Source organism: Naegleria lovaniensis (genome assembly GCF_003324165.1).
Source record: "Naegleria lovaniensis strain ATCC 30569 chromosome Unknown tig025, whole genome shotgun sequence".
NCBI classification, from domain to species: Eukaryota; Heterolobosea; class Eutetramitea; order Acrasida; family Naegleriidae; genus Naegleria; species Naegleria lovaniensis.
In genome coordinates this window covers 590104-606831 of record NW_025407847.1, presented here as the reverse complement: position 1 = coordinate 606831, position 16728 = coordinate 590104, and the positions used below count along the sequence as shown (strand labels likewise).

The 16728-nt window shown below is 37.3% G+C and overlaps 6 protein-coding genes across 6 annotated transcripts; 4 read left to right on the top strand and 2 right to left on the bottom strand.

Annotated features, from left to right (window-relative positions):
- Positions 1–230: 230 nt before the first annotated feature.
- Positions 231–527, bottom strand: C9374_005919 (uncharacterized protein; the record flags this gene model as incomplete). Its single annotated transcript, XM_044695722.1, has 1 exon — positions 231–527. The coding sequence occupies one exon, from the start codon at positions 525–527 to the stop codon at positions 231–233; it is 297 nt and encodes a 98-aa protein (XP_044547806.1).
- A 246-nt stretch (positions 528–773) lies between these two features.
- C9374_005918 (uncharacterized protein) lies at positions 774–4142 on the top strand (the record flags this gene model as incomplete). Its single annotated transcript, XM_044695721.1, has 4 exons — positions 774–901; positions 958–1309; positions 1504–2779; positions 2869–4142. 4 exons carry the CDS (start codon positions 774–776, stop codon positions 4140–4142), a joined length of 3030 nt encoding a protein of 1009 aa, XP_044547805.1.
- A 449-nt stretch (positions 4143–4591) lies between these two features.
- C9374_005917 (uncharacterized protein) lies at positions 4592–6664 on the top strand (the record flags this gene model as incomplete). The annotated part of the gene is made up of 1 exon (XM_044695720.1): positions 4592–6664. One exon carries the CDS (start codon positions 4592–4594, stop codon positions 6662–6664), a length of 2073 nt encoding a protein of 690 aa, XP_044547804.1.
- A 410-nt stretch (positions 6665–7074) lies between these two features.
- C9374_005916 (uncharacterized protein) lies at positions 7075–8229 on the top strand (the record flags this gene model as incomplete). The annotated part of the gene is made up of 1 exon (XM_044695719.1): positions 7075–8229. The coding sequence occupies one exon, from the start codon at positions 7075–7077 to the stop codon at positions 8227–8229; it is 1155 nt and encodes a 384-aa protein (XP_044547803.1).
- A 557-nt stretch (positions 8230–8786) lies between these two features.
- Positions 8787–14673, bottom strand: C9374_005915 (uncharacterized protein; the record flags this gene model as incomplete). The annotated part of the gene is made up of 6 exons (XM_044695718.1): positions 8787–9415; positions 9466–9511; positions 9565–11119; positions 11273–12977; positions 13041–13364; positions 13419–14673. 6 exons carry the CDS (start codon positions 14671–14673, stop codon positions 8787–8789), a joined length of 5514 nt encoding a protein of 1837 aa, XP_044547802.1.
- Positions 14674–15697: 1024 nt separating this feature from the next.
- On the top strand, positions 15698–16726 carry C9374_005914 (uncharacterized protein; the record flags this gene model as incomplete). Its single annotated transcript, XM_044695717.1, has 1 exon — positions 15698–16726. The coding sequence occupies one exon, from the start codon at positions 15698–15700 to the stop codon at positions 16724–16726; it is 1029 nt and encodes a 342-aa protein (XP_044547801.1).
- Between the last annotated feature and the right edge of the window lie 2 nt (positions 16727–16728).

The following is a 16728-nucleotide window of genomic DNA, read 5'->3' as shown; positions in this document are numbered from 1 at the left end:
ATGAATGGCGCAAGTACACTTATTTTCACATTAATTTTGAAAAAATGTGTTCCAACACCTCCTTTAATTATAATAATAATATTTAATATAATTAAAACCCAACACTTATGCTGTAGCACTACTTGGACTCGAAGGTGTTGCAGCCCACGAAGAAGAAGCAGCAGTAGAACCTTCCATGGCATTTCCATCTTCTTCGGATTGAATCTGATCATCAACTTCTTTAATTTCCTTCAATAGCCATTCATTCCGAGAATTGCAAAATCATCCATGTCATAATCTTCCATGTCATCGTCGTCATCAGCGAGAATTTGTTCATTGGGTGCTAATTTACTAGTAGTAGATGCACCGAGTTGAATCGTTCCGTTAGGAGGTGTTTTAGTGAGAGATGTTTCTCGATCGATGATTTCTTCTTCTTCTTGTTGTGGTTTTTGGGATTCAGCAAGACACAACGAGAGAGTAAAAAGTAATAATAATAACAGACAGAAAATTGATAATTTGAATGATCGTGAGGTTGTTGATTTGAACATTTTTTTTTGGAAAGCAATATGGATGATGGAATGAAGGTGACAAGTGACTCATTAAATTTTCGGAAAATGAATTTAAATGTAGAGAAAGAAGAAAATTGTTGAGTGACGAATCATGTTTGGTTTTTTGGTTATGGAGAGGATCGTTATGCATCACACCAAAAACACTCTTTCCTCGTATGGTCTGTTAATTCTCTTCACACTTCCCTGTCACATGCCAACTGTCATTAAAAAAACTCCATCAAAAAAATGTCATCATCGAGCAGCAACTCTTCACTCACTTCCACCCTAAAATCTGGCTGGAAAAACCTCACTGGGGGAGGAGGCAACAATAAATCCTCATCAAATTCCACGTCCAGCACTCCGACGATCGGATCGTCTCCCATCGCTACAACTTCTCATTCCAACAACACTCTCCGTCCACTCCAACCAGTGCTGTCAACACTCAGAACGAATTATATTCATCAGCATCATCACCTCCTCTCGATCAAATGTCAGTCAAACAATTAGTAGAAAAAATTAACGTTTTACAAGTTCAATTATTTATGGTGACAAAAGAAAAACAACAATTGGCTTATCAGAACTCATTGTTGCAAAAAGAAAATTTAGAGTTACAACAATTGTTGAAACGACAAGCCTCGAACACTGTGAAAACAAATACGGAACAAGAAAAGAAAATTGAAAGTTTGATTTCGAAATTTGAGAAAGTTTCTGAATCCATGTATACCAGACAAGCGAGCAGTGGCAATATTTCAAAATCGCATTCATTGGTTCAAGACGATAAGGTATGTGTGAAATTTTTATATAACCACGCAGTTCTTTTCTTAATAGTAGGATTATTTCACACATCCTGACCATATTCAACATGCTTGAATTCACACATCTATATACACGATGTTGATGATGCATGACTCTTGTTCACAACTTTGGGCATTACAATTTTTTTGAACATGATATCTTTGTTCCAACACAATTTTAGAAAAAACAACATGAAGAAGAAACTGTATATCCCTCCAGCGAAGACGATGACGATGATGACACCAGTTCTAGCACCACTCTTTCATCCTCAAATTCAAGCTTTAATTTTCGATCCGATGATCTCTCCTCCACGTCCTCTCATGATCATTTAGGTGATATGGATAACCTTATTGTTCAAGCAAAAAACAGAAAAACAAGATTACCTTCTGTGTTTAGAAAACCAACCGTAGCACCTTCAAACTCATTTTCAGAAAAGAAGTTGAGCACAAATAACTCGAGTAGTAGCAATTTGTTACTTTTCAACACGACAAGTGAAACAAGTGTTGCTGCCGCTAATACATCATCGTCTTCATCGGGCACAAGTACTACACCAAATGTTGAAAACAAAGCAATTAAGGAGAAGGCAAAAACGACCAATGGAACTTTAATTATTGAATATCCTGTAAATCCAATTTTCAGCAAATCTCAACAATCCACACCAGGAGGAAAACGTGTCACAAAAGGAGCTAAAGTATCTGTCATTCAAATTGATGACATGTTTGCAGAGCCAGTTCAAGGATTTGTTGTGGGAAATGATTCTCGTCTCTCATGCGAAGGAGATCGAAACGCTGCTGCAAAAATTGCAGTCGAAAGATTTTCACAAGACATCTTGCAACAATGTAGAGAGTATATTCAAAACGAAAAACAAGGAAAAGAATTGAATGAGGGAGAAGTATTCTGTAGTACTTTTATGAAACCTCAATCTGTGAGTGGCTCATTTTCCAATTTAACAAGTTCATCTTTCCATTTAATTCATATCAATACTGGAAATGCTGCTTCTCAAGTAGCTTCCAGTAAATCGAACGATGAGTTGGATGGCGCGAATTTAGACTCCAATGAATTGACCAAAACCAAATTTTATAACTCTCTCAGTAATGCTGTGCACAACGCTCTCGAATGTATTGACACGTTGGAATGTCAATCCATTGCGTATGCACCATTCCTCTATCGAACATCAAAATCAGAAGTGATTCCTCAATATGGACTTACCAAGAGCCAATGGTTAGCAGCAGCAAGATGCTTTTTCAGATCCACTTTTGAACACTGTATTGAAAATCGTCTTTCAAGTACCTTGTTAGACATTCGGTTCATTGTCACCACAGAGGAAGAAGCAAAAATTTTAAAACATCATTTGGATATTGATTTCCAATTTTTCATATTCAATTTTGTGAAATTGCAAGCTCAATTTTCAAGACCTACCTCTTCCTTAGCGTCAACAGTCATTGCACCTCAACCTAGTGAGGAAGCAATCAAAGAAAAAGATCCAAAGAACTACTATGATCATGATTTTACTGAAACCTCGTATGATCTTGTCGAGGACTCCCAGAAAATATCGAATGGATGGACTCCACAGATGAAGAATCTGATCAAGCTATGGAAATTAAATGTGCCACACTTCACAAACTCATTGAACGAGTGACCTATCACAAGAATTATGACAATGCATACTTGTATGCGTTTTTATTGACCTATCGATCTTTTACAACACCTCACGATTTGATGGACAAATTAATTGCACGATATAATTTACCTCCTCCAAATGCCAAGACCATTACAAAATCTGAATTTACCAAGTGGCAAGAAGAAGTATTGCAACAAGTTCGTTTGCGAGTCACACAAGTGGTCAAATTTTGGATTGAAAATCATTATCATGATTTTGAGAATGATTCGGAATTGTTAGAAAAAGTGAAAAAGTTGAGTACCATCATGGAGAATACTCAGGGCAAACACTTTGCCACTCAATTATTGAATTCTATCAAGAGACAACAATCACTCAACAATAACAATGTAGAAGTATTTGTCAAGATTGAAACTGCTGTGAAATATCCGAAAAAGTATCGACCTGGAAAAGATGACTTGTCCAAATTTGATATTTTAGAATGGCCCAGTTCTGAAATTGCACGTCAAATCACTCTCATTGAGTATAACATGTTTAAGGCCATAAAACCAAAGGAGTGTCTCAATCAGTCATGGAATAAGGAGTCACGAGAACAAAAAGCATTCAATATTTATCAAATGATTACATGGTTCAATCGAGTGTCAAAATGGGTCGCAAGTAGAATCATGAGCGAACCCAATATTAAGGATCGTAAAGCAATCATGACCAAAATGATACAAATTGCTGACGAGTGTCGAAAATTGAATAATTTCAATGCAGTATTTGAATTTGTCAGTGGTTTACAAAATTCTGCAGTCCATCGTCTCAAAAAGACATGGGAATTATTGAAGAGCGAGTCGAAACGAGATCATGACGAGTTACTATCACTCATCAGTGGAGATAATAATTTTAGAGCCATTCGTCACGCTATTCTCTATGTAAAACCACCTTGCATTCCCTATATTGGAGTTACATTGACTGATTTGACCTTTATTGAAGATGGAAATCCAAATATTCTCAATGACAAGATTAATTTTATTAAGAGAAGAAAATTGGCCTTGCTCATTCGAGACATTCAGACCTATCAACAAACGCCATACTCTCTACAAAGTGTTCCCGAATTGCAAGAACGTTTGAAGGCGATTACAAGTATTGACGATGAAAAATTGTTCAAGTTGTCCTTGGAATTTGAACCAAGACAACAAAAGACCACCAATGTGTAATTTAGTGAAAAAAGTTTTTTGTGTTAGTGAGATAACATGATCTTGTGTGTTACAATGTAGGTCGTCATCCCAAACACAACCAGAAACCAACGGAAGTGGAGTTTTGTAAAGGGTTGAAAAAACACAGCAAAAAAAAATTCTCAATTCCGTGTGTGCAAAGCGCTGGTGCCTCACAACACACCTAAAATTTCCTCGCAACAACACCAGGTCCGACCTACAGAGTAGTACATTCTCTCTAGAATACGGTTATACCTTTCAGAGCGCATTCTTTCTCTCGCATATTTATCACTCCTTCTAGATACCGTTCATTTCATGAGAACTTTTTGCTGAATAAGTTATTTCCACAAAGATATCATCATCTAATTATCTCATCTATATTTTGAAACCAATCACACAACAACAAAATTAACATTCCATTCTTTCATTCCGTATCATCAACAACAATCATCATGACCGACAACTTTTGGGAACAACGCAAACTTCAAATCGAACAAGAGAAGCAAGCCGAAAAGGAAAGAAAGGCTGCTGAACGAAAAGAGAAACAAGCACAACAATCAGCCACCTCTGCAATTCCTCAACAACAACAACCATCACAACAAGAAAAGCCCAAGAAGAAGCCAGCAACTCCTTCTCAACAAAAGAAGAAGGTCTTCAAAAAGACTGGTGAGCATCAACAACAACACAACACTTCAAGTAACGGAACAACACCTAAAGCTCAAGCCTCCTCTTCTGCTGCTGCCACCGAAGACCCTGATTTCCAAACAGTGGAGAGAAAAACCGGAGGAAGAAGACAATTCCATAGAAAGCCAAAGAAGAATTTCGAACACAATGGTGAAAAGAAGAAGAATAACAACAATAGCAACTTTAAGGAAGAAAAGAAGGAAGAAAAGCCAACAACCACTGAAGCTATTGTTCAACCTGCGCAAGTGAAGGTTTTCGCTTCACCTGCTGCTGAGGCTTCAACAACTAGTGCTGCCCTCACTGATTGGGCTTCCTTATTGAAACCAACTACTTCAAGTGCATCTCGAGATGCTTCTTCCACTGGGGCTGATTCTGCTGCCAACACAACCAAGAAGAAGCAAGACAAGAAGACTGTGGTTGCAAAGAAACCAGTATCATCATCATCCTCCGAGACTAATGGTCCAACCAAAACAACCACTAGTAACAGCAAACCACAGAAGGATTTCGAGTCCGGAAAGAATCTTCTCAGATCCACCGAGGTTGAAATTGACTCAAATTTGTTAGATGAAGTTGGTGTGTTTATTCAACCAAGAGGTATGACCAACATTAACAATTCTTGTTATATGAATGCAGTGTTGCAAACCTTGGTCAGTCTTCCTCAATTTTATCATTTAATGAAGAAGCTCGGAAAGATTTCACTCGACAATGACGAATATCCACTCACCAACAAGATGGCACGTTTGGTCAATGAATTCCAAGTCATGAAAGGTTCCCGTTCTCAAAACGGTGAGCAAAAAGATAGAAAATATTTTATCAACGCTTCTTATGAAAAGTTAACTCCTTCTTATATTGTGGACTATATTCAACAATCTTCAACAAACTTGGAAGACTCTTTCCTCTTGGGTACTCAACATGATGCTCATGAATTTTTGACCTATTTGTTGGAAAGACTTCATGAGGAGCTCAAGAAGACTGAGACAACATTGGGAAGAAAGAGCCCAGCTTCAACCAAGAATAATAAGAAGGGACTTCAAGAAGACTCTGAAGTTGCTGCCGAGGCCAGCGTTGAAGAGGATGAATGGAAAGAGGTTGGAAAGAAGAACAAATCCAATGCCATTCGTGAGCATGAAATGGGTGATAACAGCGCCATCTCTCGTATTTTCTGTGGAAAGATGAAAAGCTTTGTTCAAAAACAAGGCGAAAAAGGAAGTGCTGTTGTTGAGCCATTCTTCAGCTTGCATTTGCCAATCAAGGATGATAACATTAAGGGTATTAAATTCGCATTGAGAGAAATGACCAAGGAAGAAAATGTTTCTGATAAGAATGCAAAGACTACCATTTATCAACTTCCAAAAGTTCTCATCTTGCACTTGAGAAGATTCGATTTCTCAGCTACTGAGGGTATTCAAAAGATTTCCAAGCGTATTCGATTTGATTACGAATTGATTGTTGATGAAAAGGTTGTGCCAAATATTAAGACCATCACTGGAAAATCAAACTTGAGATATAGACTTGCTAGCGTGATATGTCACCATGGAAAGGATGCTTCAGGTGGTCATTACAGTACCTTTATCCAACACGGATGTGGAAAGTGGATTCATGTTGATGACACCAAGGTCACTGTTGTAAGCTTACAACATGTCTTGGACCAACAAGCATACATTCTGACCTATGTCCAAGACGACAATCAAGAACACTACACAATGTTTGGGGAAGGATTTTCATCATCGCCCTTGTTCAATGATTCAGATGAAAAGAAGGAAAAAAAGGACAAGAAGAAGGACTCCAAACAAGAGAAACAGACTGCCTCTCCATCCGTAACCCAAACCACTACTGTTTAATTTTGCCCGCTTCCACATTTTATTTTTCCAAATTCCATCTAACACCATGACTAAGATAAATCCACACATTACACACTTCCACTTTGCATCCTCCCATTCCAAATTTTGACATCATTACAGAAATCACCTTTAGCAAAAAACTCGTAAAACACATTAAAAATTAAGAAATTTGAAATTTGAATGTTAAGGCATAAGTAAGGTGCTGCTCTCTGGCATGATTGTTTCGATCTTTCGACTCATGGACAGGGTAACGGAGAAACACTTTCCATTTCATCCTTTAACGGATACTCCTTTGTTTTTTTACAAACTTTTCATTGAAGACCAAATTTGTCAAATTTTAAAGTGCAACAAAATTAAAACCCAAAACAAATAATTAGAGAGAGCTCGCAAACAGCCTGCAACTCCAAAAAATGCAACCCAACAGCATCCTTTTCACTTCAGAATCAGTCACAGAAGGTCATCCTGACAAATTGTGCGACCAAGTTTCGGATGCCATACTCGATGCATGTTTGACAGTCGATCCAATGAGCAAAGTGGCTTGTGAAGCGTGTACCAAGACTGGTATGGTTTTGGTGTTTGGAGAGATTACCACAAAGGCCAATCCAGACTACCAACAAATTGTCCGAAATACCATTAAATCCATAGGATATGATGACAGTTCTCAAGGTTTTGATTACAAGACGTGTAATGTTTTGGTGGCCATAGAACAACAATCTGTGGATATTTCCCAATGTTTGAAGGAGGATCAGGATTTGGGAGCTGGCGATCAGGGCATGATGTTCGGTTTTGCTTGTAATGAAACTAGGGAGCTGATGCCACTTTCACACGTATTGGCAAGTCGATTGGCTGAACGACTTGCCGAGGTTAGAAAGAAGGGAATTCTCAGATGGTTGCGTCCAGATGGAAAGACACAAGTGACTGTCGAATATATTTTGACTGCTGACAGCAATGAGCTGATTCCAAAGAGAGTTCACACAATTGTCCTTTCCACACAACACGACGAATTAGTAACAAATAATGAAATTGTGGAACAAATCAAAAAGCATGTCATTGAGCCAACCATTCCTGCACAATATTTGGATGAAAAAACAATTTATCACATTAATCCATCAGGAAGATTTGTCATTGGTGGTCCAATGGGTGATGCTGGATTGACAGGAAGAAAGATCATTGTCGATACGTATGGAGGATGGGGTGCTCATGGTGGCGGTGCCTTCTCTGGTAAAGATCCTACCAAGGTTGATAGATCCGCTTCGTACTATGCAAGATTTGTGGCCAAGTCAGTTGTGGCTGCAGGTTTGGCAAAGAGATGTCTCGTTCAGGTGTCATTTGCCATCTCACTCAAAGAACCTCTTTCCATTTATGTCACTACCTATGGAACCGCACAAGATGGAAGGTCAGATGCTGATATTTTGAGCATTGTTAAGAAAAATTTCGATTTCACACCCTATAACATGATTAAGGAATTGGATTTGAGAAGGCCCATCTATTTGAAAACAGCCACATATGGACACTTTGGAAGAGAAGAATTCCCATGGGAAAAAGTAAAACAATTAATACTTTAAACAGTCTAATTGACAAATACAAGCTTGCATGGATGCAATTTTATTTCAACAATTGAGGAAGCATATGGAAGCCCTGTTAAATGCAATTCTGAACGGAAGTAATCATAACCTGTAGTTCCTCGTATTATGCTTAAAGCTGTGACATGTGATGATATGAATTGAGTTATGCATGTCAAGAATTACAGAAAGATACAGATACCGAAGCATTACAATAATTATTTAAAAATGTCCAAACGAGAGTACAGTCTCATTCATTCCAATTTCAATCCAAAGACGAAAACGAATGAAATTTGGAATGAAAGTGCTCATGGTGAGGAAGGGATCGGAATAATACGTTCATCATCAACAAACACAAAGAAACAAAAAATATGTCCACGATCATTCCATCATGATGAATACGAAAAGGTGATCCTTGCAGATTTTTCGGATAATCATGATGATCATTTACGTAAATGGGACCTGTTGATAAGGGCAATATCATTCATCATCAACGTACGAAGGTTGAATGAGGTTTCTGGATGATATGCAAGGATATAATAATGTGACTCATCACGTGTTTACATGGGGTATGGTTCTCCCTCTTTGCTTAATCGAATTTCTCCTGACCAATTTTCAGGCAGGGTTGTTGCTGAATAAAGTGTACATGCACACAAATATTTCTGAGCTTTGGCAACGACTACTGGATTTCCATAAAGTACGAGTTGTGTGGCTATTTTCGAACACTCTTCAAAATCTTTGAGTTGAAATGAGAGAACCATGTGGGACAAGCCATGCTGAACATTCTCATCAAAAACATAATTCGGCCATTGTGTTCCCTTAATGTCGTACACATCAGTGGCCACATGTTTTCCTTTTAACAGAAATTTTCCAAGATAGGTGGCACAACCATGGTCTGATGACAACTGAATGGAATTGATGACGCTCTCTGTGACTAAAATTCGAGACTTGAAAGACCGAGTTAGAGACTGTAATCGTGAAGAAATATTTGCGGTATCTGAAATGACTGTAATGTCCAATCTTTGTTGATAACCAACCGTTCCAACACTCACCATTCCATTACAAATTCCAATCCCTATGTTGATATTGAAAAGATGATCTCTATTAAAGCTATCCAATTGGGAAATCATTTCTAACGAAGCGTTCACTGCTAACTGTGGTTCTAGAAATAAAGCCATTATTCCATCACCTTCAGTGATGTTTCGTTGACAACAACATGTTCATGACTGAATAACATACCTATTTTGTCAATAAATCCTCGATGTTTGGATATAATTGGAGCAATCTGATGAGACGTATATATGTGCATATGTGTATTCACATGAAAATAATACGTACCTTCAAAAAAAGCTTATTCATAAATTGAAAAATGTCCTTTGCAGACAATCTTTCTATTAATTCTGTCAAGTCATAAATACCTGCGAATACGACAGTAAGTGGTCGATTGACAGCATCTCCTGCATTTACTTTTGTGACATGACTCTTTCCAAGAAGTGATAAAAATTCAGATGGAATAAACCGAGAATATGACTTGTTAATGGATGTGAAAGTTGCTGCATTATCGATACTAATGGAAATAATTAATTTAGCTGCGCTAATTTTTTCAGGACAAAACACGCCTTGCATTTCTTTGTGTTCTAAATAAATGCAGCCAACGGCAATTCTATCCCGAATGATTGGAAGACACAATGCGGAGGCAATTTCATGCTCTTGATAATAGTTGTTCTCTGTAAGGTGTTCATGTGGATCTAACATTTGTTCCCTCTTGGTTCTAAGGGTTCGATAAATCATCTTGACAGGTAAAAAATGTGACATTGGTCCGTTGAGTGGTGTGTTTTCAACGAGTTGTAGATTAGTATTTCCACCTGAATCAAGAACAGTATTAAATTCGGCATCAAAAAATAGTGTTGAGTTTCTTTTCAACAACAAGCAACACCTGGTGGCAGCTGTATGTTCACAAATGAGAGGTAGAATCGATATGAAGATTTCCTTGAAATCTAATTCGTTCGATTCAGCAATGGTTTCAATGTCACTGTCGCATGGTGATATGTTTGATGATGCCAGATGATCCTTTGTACAAGCAGAGACCTCATGACTGATTTGGAAAGAGGTAGTTTGTTGATGATAGGCCTCAATCTGCAATTTGTAATTTTCCCAAATATAATCTGCAAGTACTGTGACTCCCATTTCATTGAATAGATCAAAAGCTTCTGAGAAGTGTTTACCAGAAATCCAGTCTTCCATATCAAGTTCCTTATAGAGCTCACCGATTTTCCAATGAGCCAATTTCACAATGAATTGGTTACGTTCTTGTATTGCATGCTTGAGGCATCGATTAAATGTCGAGACAATTTTGTTGGTGGTTAGTAAATCCCATTTTTGTCTGCAGCTCAAACTCTCTGCCTTAATCAATTCGTATGAGCATTGAAATATTAATGGATTTGATTTGGAGACCCGTTTCAAAATAGATAAAGAGTCTTCAATCATCTTGTCACACCGCTCAATCAAGGTGGAAGACACAGCCTCGTCCTGCTTCAAGAGACGTTTTTTGTATTCACACGCTGTCAATCCTTTGAACAAAGCGTTCATCCATGCGCTACACAAACCAAACGAATCCTCCAGATATTCGTTGGATTGTTCAAAGCTATTGAACGCCTCCAAAATGTTTTGTTGAAGAAAATAGGAAATTCCTTGACATGTAAAATGTACATGCCTAAAGGAATGGTAACTCGTTACATCACAGGTATAAACTGGGGAAAAGTGTTCGCTTTCTCCACATGCTACTCGTTTCATCTCTAATACCATATTACTAGCATCTAGAAGCATCAAATTACCCATTTGCTTGAAAATATCTACTACTCTTTTGCTCCAAAGAATAGAGGTGGTTATATCACTGTCGGCATAAAAGAAATGTTAAAATGGGCACCATACTATGGAAAATAAGGCTTGGTACTTGTTTGATTTGATGGCTAATAGAAATGCTTCCTCAGCAAGATTCCACGCTTCAATCCCGTTAATGTTTGGAAATATGAAATAGCTCACTAACTTCCTTTCCAAACATAAAGCTAGTTGCTGCGAATTCTTATATCTGTTTCGAGATATTTCAATAGCAGCATCAATTAGTATGTTCACACTTGGGAGAAACCAAAAAGTATTGCAATACCATGCAAAACAACCAAGGGCATGTGGGGCTGTTAGGCATAAACCCTGTTGAAGAATGATTTCTGCAGCAATCATTAAAAGGACCATATAAACGTACTTGCTGCTTCTTGTTCTTGTATTAAATACACCTGGGGAGCTCATTACCAGAATGTTGATCAGGTAAATCTGTTCTTCGTCTTTCAAATCTGGTAATTGCATAATATCTTGTTTAGTGAGGTTTTGAAGTAACTGATTTGTCATCCTTGTCATCTTGATGTCCATCCAGCTCTTCAATTGGTCGACTTCAGAAGTGTAAGTTAAAAATTTGAGCTCGTCGTTCGACGGGAATATCTTGTTTTTCAGGACTTCATACACACATTCATATTTTCCAAGTGCAAGATATGCCAGAATGGAATGATAACAAGCTTCATAGAGATGAAGTCTGGTTTTGGATTTTAGAATTGCAATGTTGAATATGGACAAACCAGATTCAATATCGCTTGCAAAAGCACAATTTCCCTTCTCAATTAAGAGTTCGAAAGCGGTATTATAAAAAGGCTCTTCCCATATGTTTGTTTCTTGTTGTAGCAATGTCCATGCAGTGTCGACAAAACTCTGAGCTTGCTCTACGGCGCCACTATTGATGGCCTTTTTGGCAGCGGTTTTGTTTAAACTCAATAGATGTCTTCTCTTGTCGACATGTCCTAGAATTTTGTCATCATGTGATCTGTGATTTAAGTGAACAACAATATCAAAAATATGTTCATCCAATGCAATGTCTCCATTGTTGGCTGTTGCTCTTCTCAACAAATATTTACCAAACGTGTAGTGAACTGTGTTGTTGGCCTCAGGTGGAAATATCTTATTTGCTGCTTGTTGGAGCCTGTCATGTGTAAAATGCAAATTGTTAGAATCCAAATATGCAACCCATCCTTCTGTGATTGCCTCTCCAATCATTTCTTTTACATCTAAAATAGAATATGGTGCTTTTCTTTTGATATTCAACAAGTCTCTTAATTCGGCAAAAGAAAATCTGTTTCCAATACATGATGCATAGCCCAACAGTGTTCTTGTTATTGGTTGAATTTGATCAAGCTTCAGCAATAAATAATCGAGTACATTCTGAGTAACTGATTTCTTTTCAATCTCTCCTAGCTTCCAGGACATCATTTTCAAAGTTCTGCTGAAAAATATTATTCCTTCTTTAAACAAGGACACTAATAACTGTTTCAAGAAGAAAGGATTGCCTTGAGTTTTTGAAAGCAATATTTGTGTCAGTCGTTTGGTTTCTTGTTGAGGTCTGCTCAGTGACTCTGCCACTAATAAATTACATGCATCTGGTGTTAACTCTTTAACCTCAATCTCGATGATGTGGGCTTGAGATCGTATGGACTCAATGAAAAACGGTAAGGGATGCATGCTATTACTCGTATAAACTTCATTATCTCGAAAGGCGCCTATCAATAGAAATGGAAAGGTTTCACAGCTTCCTAATCCAATCATCTCTTTCAATAGTTTCAGATTTTCATAATCCGTCCATTGCAGGTCATCTAAGAAAATACATAAAAGCTGGTTTTTTCTTTGACTGAAAACTTGTAACAGGTAAATAACTATATAGATTCAAAAAAATTGCATGATCGATAGCATTACAAATTTCAACAACAACATCATACCTGACTGACAATACATTCGCATGGCCTCATCATGCTGCTTGCATTGTAGAGTATGTGTCCCTTTTTCGAATGAGGAAAATATTGCGTTCATGTTGGGTATTGACTCACACAGCATTTCAATTTGCATAGATCCCAATACTGAGGTTAATTGTTTTCGAAAGTTTGAAATTATGTCTTCTGGTTCTCCTAAAATTGAATTAATCATCGAACTACAGACTTGATTTAACGCAAAAGGAACGTTATGGTGTTGGTCATATTTTGCTTCATAATAAGCCAATTCTTGCCCGCATCTGATTCTGAACTCTCGAACTAAACATGATTTTCCTGCAAACAGTAGGGTATGTGAGCAATCAATCTTGCTTTTTCATCTCTACTTACCGATCCCACTGTGTCCTCTTAATAAAATTACATTAGGAAACTTAGAGCCCATAGTTTCGGTTAATACCGCATTCATTTGTTGTAATAATTCATCTCTACCAAACACTTTATAAGGAATGTTGATCGACGTTTGGATATCTTGCTCTCCTGGCACAAAGTTTTGTAAACTAGACTCTGAATTATTGTGAAGGCATTTCAAAATATAGTCTAAATCTTTCATCACGCCCTGAATACTTGCATACCTTTTCTCAATAGCCTTTCGAATCATTTTGGAAATGACAAGAGACATAGCGTAAACGGCTTGTGAACACAATGAATTGGTACTGCTTAACATGTTTCGTCTCAATAAATTATTATACAATAATTCCGGTTGTTGTGTGATATGGTAGTACATTAAATCAGCATTGGACATGTTATTGCGATTGAAAGGATGCTCTCCTGCAATCATTTCAAATAATACAAAACCAAAACTGTAAATGTCACAATGAAAACCAAGCGGTTTTGGTAAACGCCCAGTAGCTTCAGGCGACATGTACAATCCTGAACCAATTGGTTTATCTGTGTACACAAACGGACTATCCAGAGGTAGAAAGTCGCTATGGCCCAAGTCTATTAATTTTACATTTCTTTCATCACAGATTATGTTTTCGGGTCTAATACCACCATGAAACACTCGTTGTGCATGAATTTGGTCAATTGCATAGCATATCCTGATGGCATAATCGAGTATTCGTTGCAAATTCTCTGTTGATGGTTTGTCAGATAACGGTAAGGAATTGTCGATCAAAAATCTAAGGTTTTTTGCGTTCACAAATTCTCTGACAAGTATCAAGTAATCACTGAGGTATGCGTACAGCTTTGGAATCACTTGTTTGTCTTCAAGAGAATTATTCAAATATTTTGATACTTCAGCGTCTTTCATTAATTGACTAGTTGACTGCATGTTTAAGGATACTTTGACGCAATACACCACATTCTCTTCCAGTGGTAACGAGGCGCATCCTGAATAATATTGGGGGTTATATTTACAAGTGACTATCATGAATCTTTCTCTGTCGTAATTAATGATAGAAGATGAGTGATCCTGCAGTCGGATGGGTGTAAAGAAGGGAGGAAGGGCTGTCAGCGCCAATCTTTCTTCATATTGCATGTTGTAGACTGTATTTCGCGGAGAAGAGTTATTGCTTTCCATCTTATTGGATTGTTCCATGCCATGATGATCACACTTGGTCGAAATTAATTGTTGATCAGGCATGATTTGCTGCTGTTTGTCGTTGCGTACTAGGCACAATGATTGCGTTTTGATGAGATGCCGCTTCCAGACAATTATTTTGACGTTACAAATAAATCATTATGTCCAGCCACGACACGATTACATTCATTTCCTTCTTTAAATTCAGATCCAAAACCTTTCCATGAAGATCATGGACTATTTCTAAATAGGATGATCACATGTTGTGCACATTAAATTAAATTGTTCAAAGACCATCCCGAGCAAGTGGCACACCGCTGAAATCCGCAAAGCTTCATTTTTTATCAACGTGCAACACATAAACAAAACATCTTGCACAACACCATGTCCAGGATTGGTACAACATGATACACTGTTCAACAAGAAATGAATAGCGGGTCAATACTTCCAAATAGGACTTTTCAAAATTATTTTAACCTTGCTGTTGTGGCGTACATGAAGCAAGATGATCTTCATCCCTCATAACCGTCATTTCTCGTTTCATTTGTGTGGGTTGTTGTTATAGCTGTGTGTATTTGTTTGAAGTAAGAGAAGGATCATCATTATGATCCCGAAGCTCATTAAGGCCATATACAGAAAGATAGTAACAAATTCCTCTCTAGAACTCATGGAACAAGATATGAACAAGTTGTACGAGATGGATTGAATGAACACGTTAAGACAACAATGTTTATTACAGAAAAGGACTGGTAAGAAATTGGAAAAGATCATGGAACAATAATTTTTGAACATGCACACAAAGCCAATCCAGTAATTACCAAAGAAATCATGTTGGAGGCAGTAAAGAATCATGTAAATGTGTTAAGGTACCTCTATTACAAAAGGATTTAACAGTTGTTTATGCAGAGTTGAAATGCAATGGTTCTGTGTTGAGTACAGTGATGAATGGTATCAAGCAAGAATGGAGCAATGTTATCATGATGCATACTTGGGCAACAAGTATAAGTATGGTTGTGAAATGGAATTCATGAGTTGATCCAAAATTCCAAATTGGTAATTTGTATTTTACAACAGCTATTGAAAAAAAATGTCCAAACGAGAGTACAGTCTCATTCATTCCGATTTCAATCCAAAGACGAAAACGAATGAAATTTGGAATGATTTCATTAGTGATCATGCTTTGGAAGAGATCGGAATAACACATTCATCATCAACAAACACAAAGAAACAAAAAATATGTCCACGATCATTCCATCATGATGAATACGAAAAGGTGATCCTTGCAGATTTTTCGGATAATCATGATGATCATTTACGTAAATGGGAATTATTATTGAAAACCAAATTCACTTTGCAGCAGCAAGGAAAGAAGAAATGGCTTGAACATCGAGAATTGAGATTTGAACATTTCTTTCCTGTAGAATTTATGAATGACCCGAAATTTGTGTTCAATCATATTCAAAAGTATGGTTATGGATTGGCCTTTGCACAAACACAATTAAAACAAGACAGAGAATTTATATTGAAAGTAGTTCAGTGTCATGGATCACAATTGCAGTTTACACCTTTCACTCTTCAAAATGATAGAGAAATAGTATTGACAGCGATAAAGAAACAGCCACATGCTTTTCGTTTTGCCTCATTCGCTCTTCGCGACGACCGTGAATTTATATTGGAAGCAATCTGTGGACACAACGGAGAAGTGTTGAGCTATGCTTCCCCAACGCTCAAAAAAGACAAAGAGCTTTTGTTAGCTGCTTTGAAACACAATACGTCGTTAATTAATGCTTGGAGTCTATTTTCATTCCATAACACAGATTGGGAAACGATTTTTGAAGCAATCAAACAAAACAAAAATACATTGGAAGCTGTATCACATGATTTAATCCAAAATCCAGAGTTCATGCTGCAAGCTGTAAAATTAATATTTCCAGAATTTGAACATTTGCAGGTGTTTGATTATTCAACAAAAGAAATAATGATACGAATCGTTCAAGAATTTGGATTTTTACTCAAGTACATGTCGAAAGCATTGAGGAGCGATCGAGATATTGTTAAAGGCAGTCAGCAACAATGGCATGGCATTTGCTTATGCCTCAAAGGAGTTGAAGAATGACC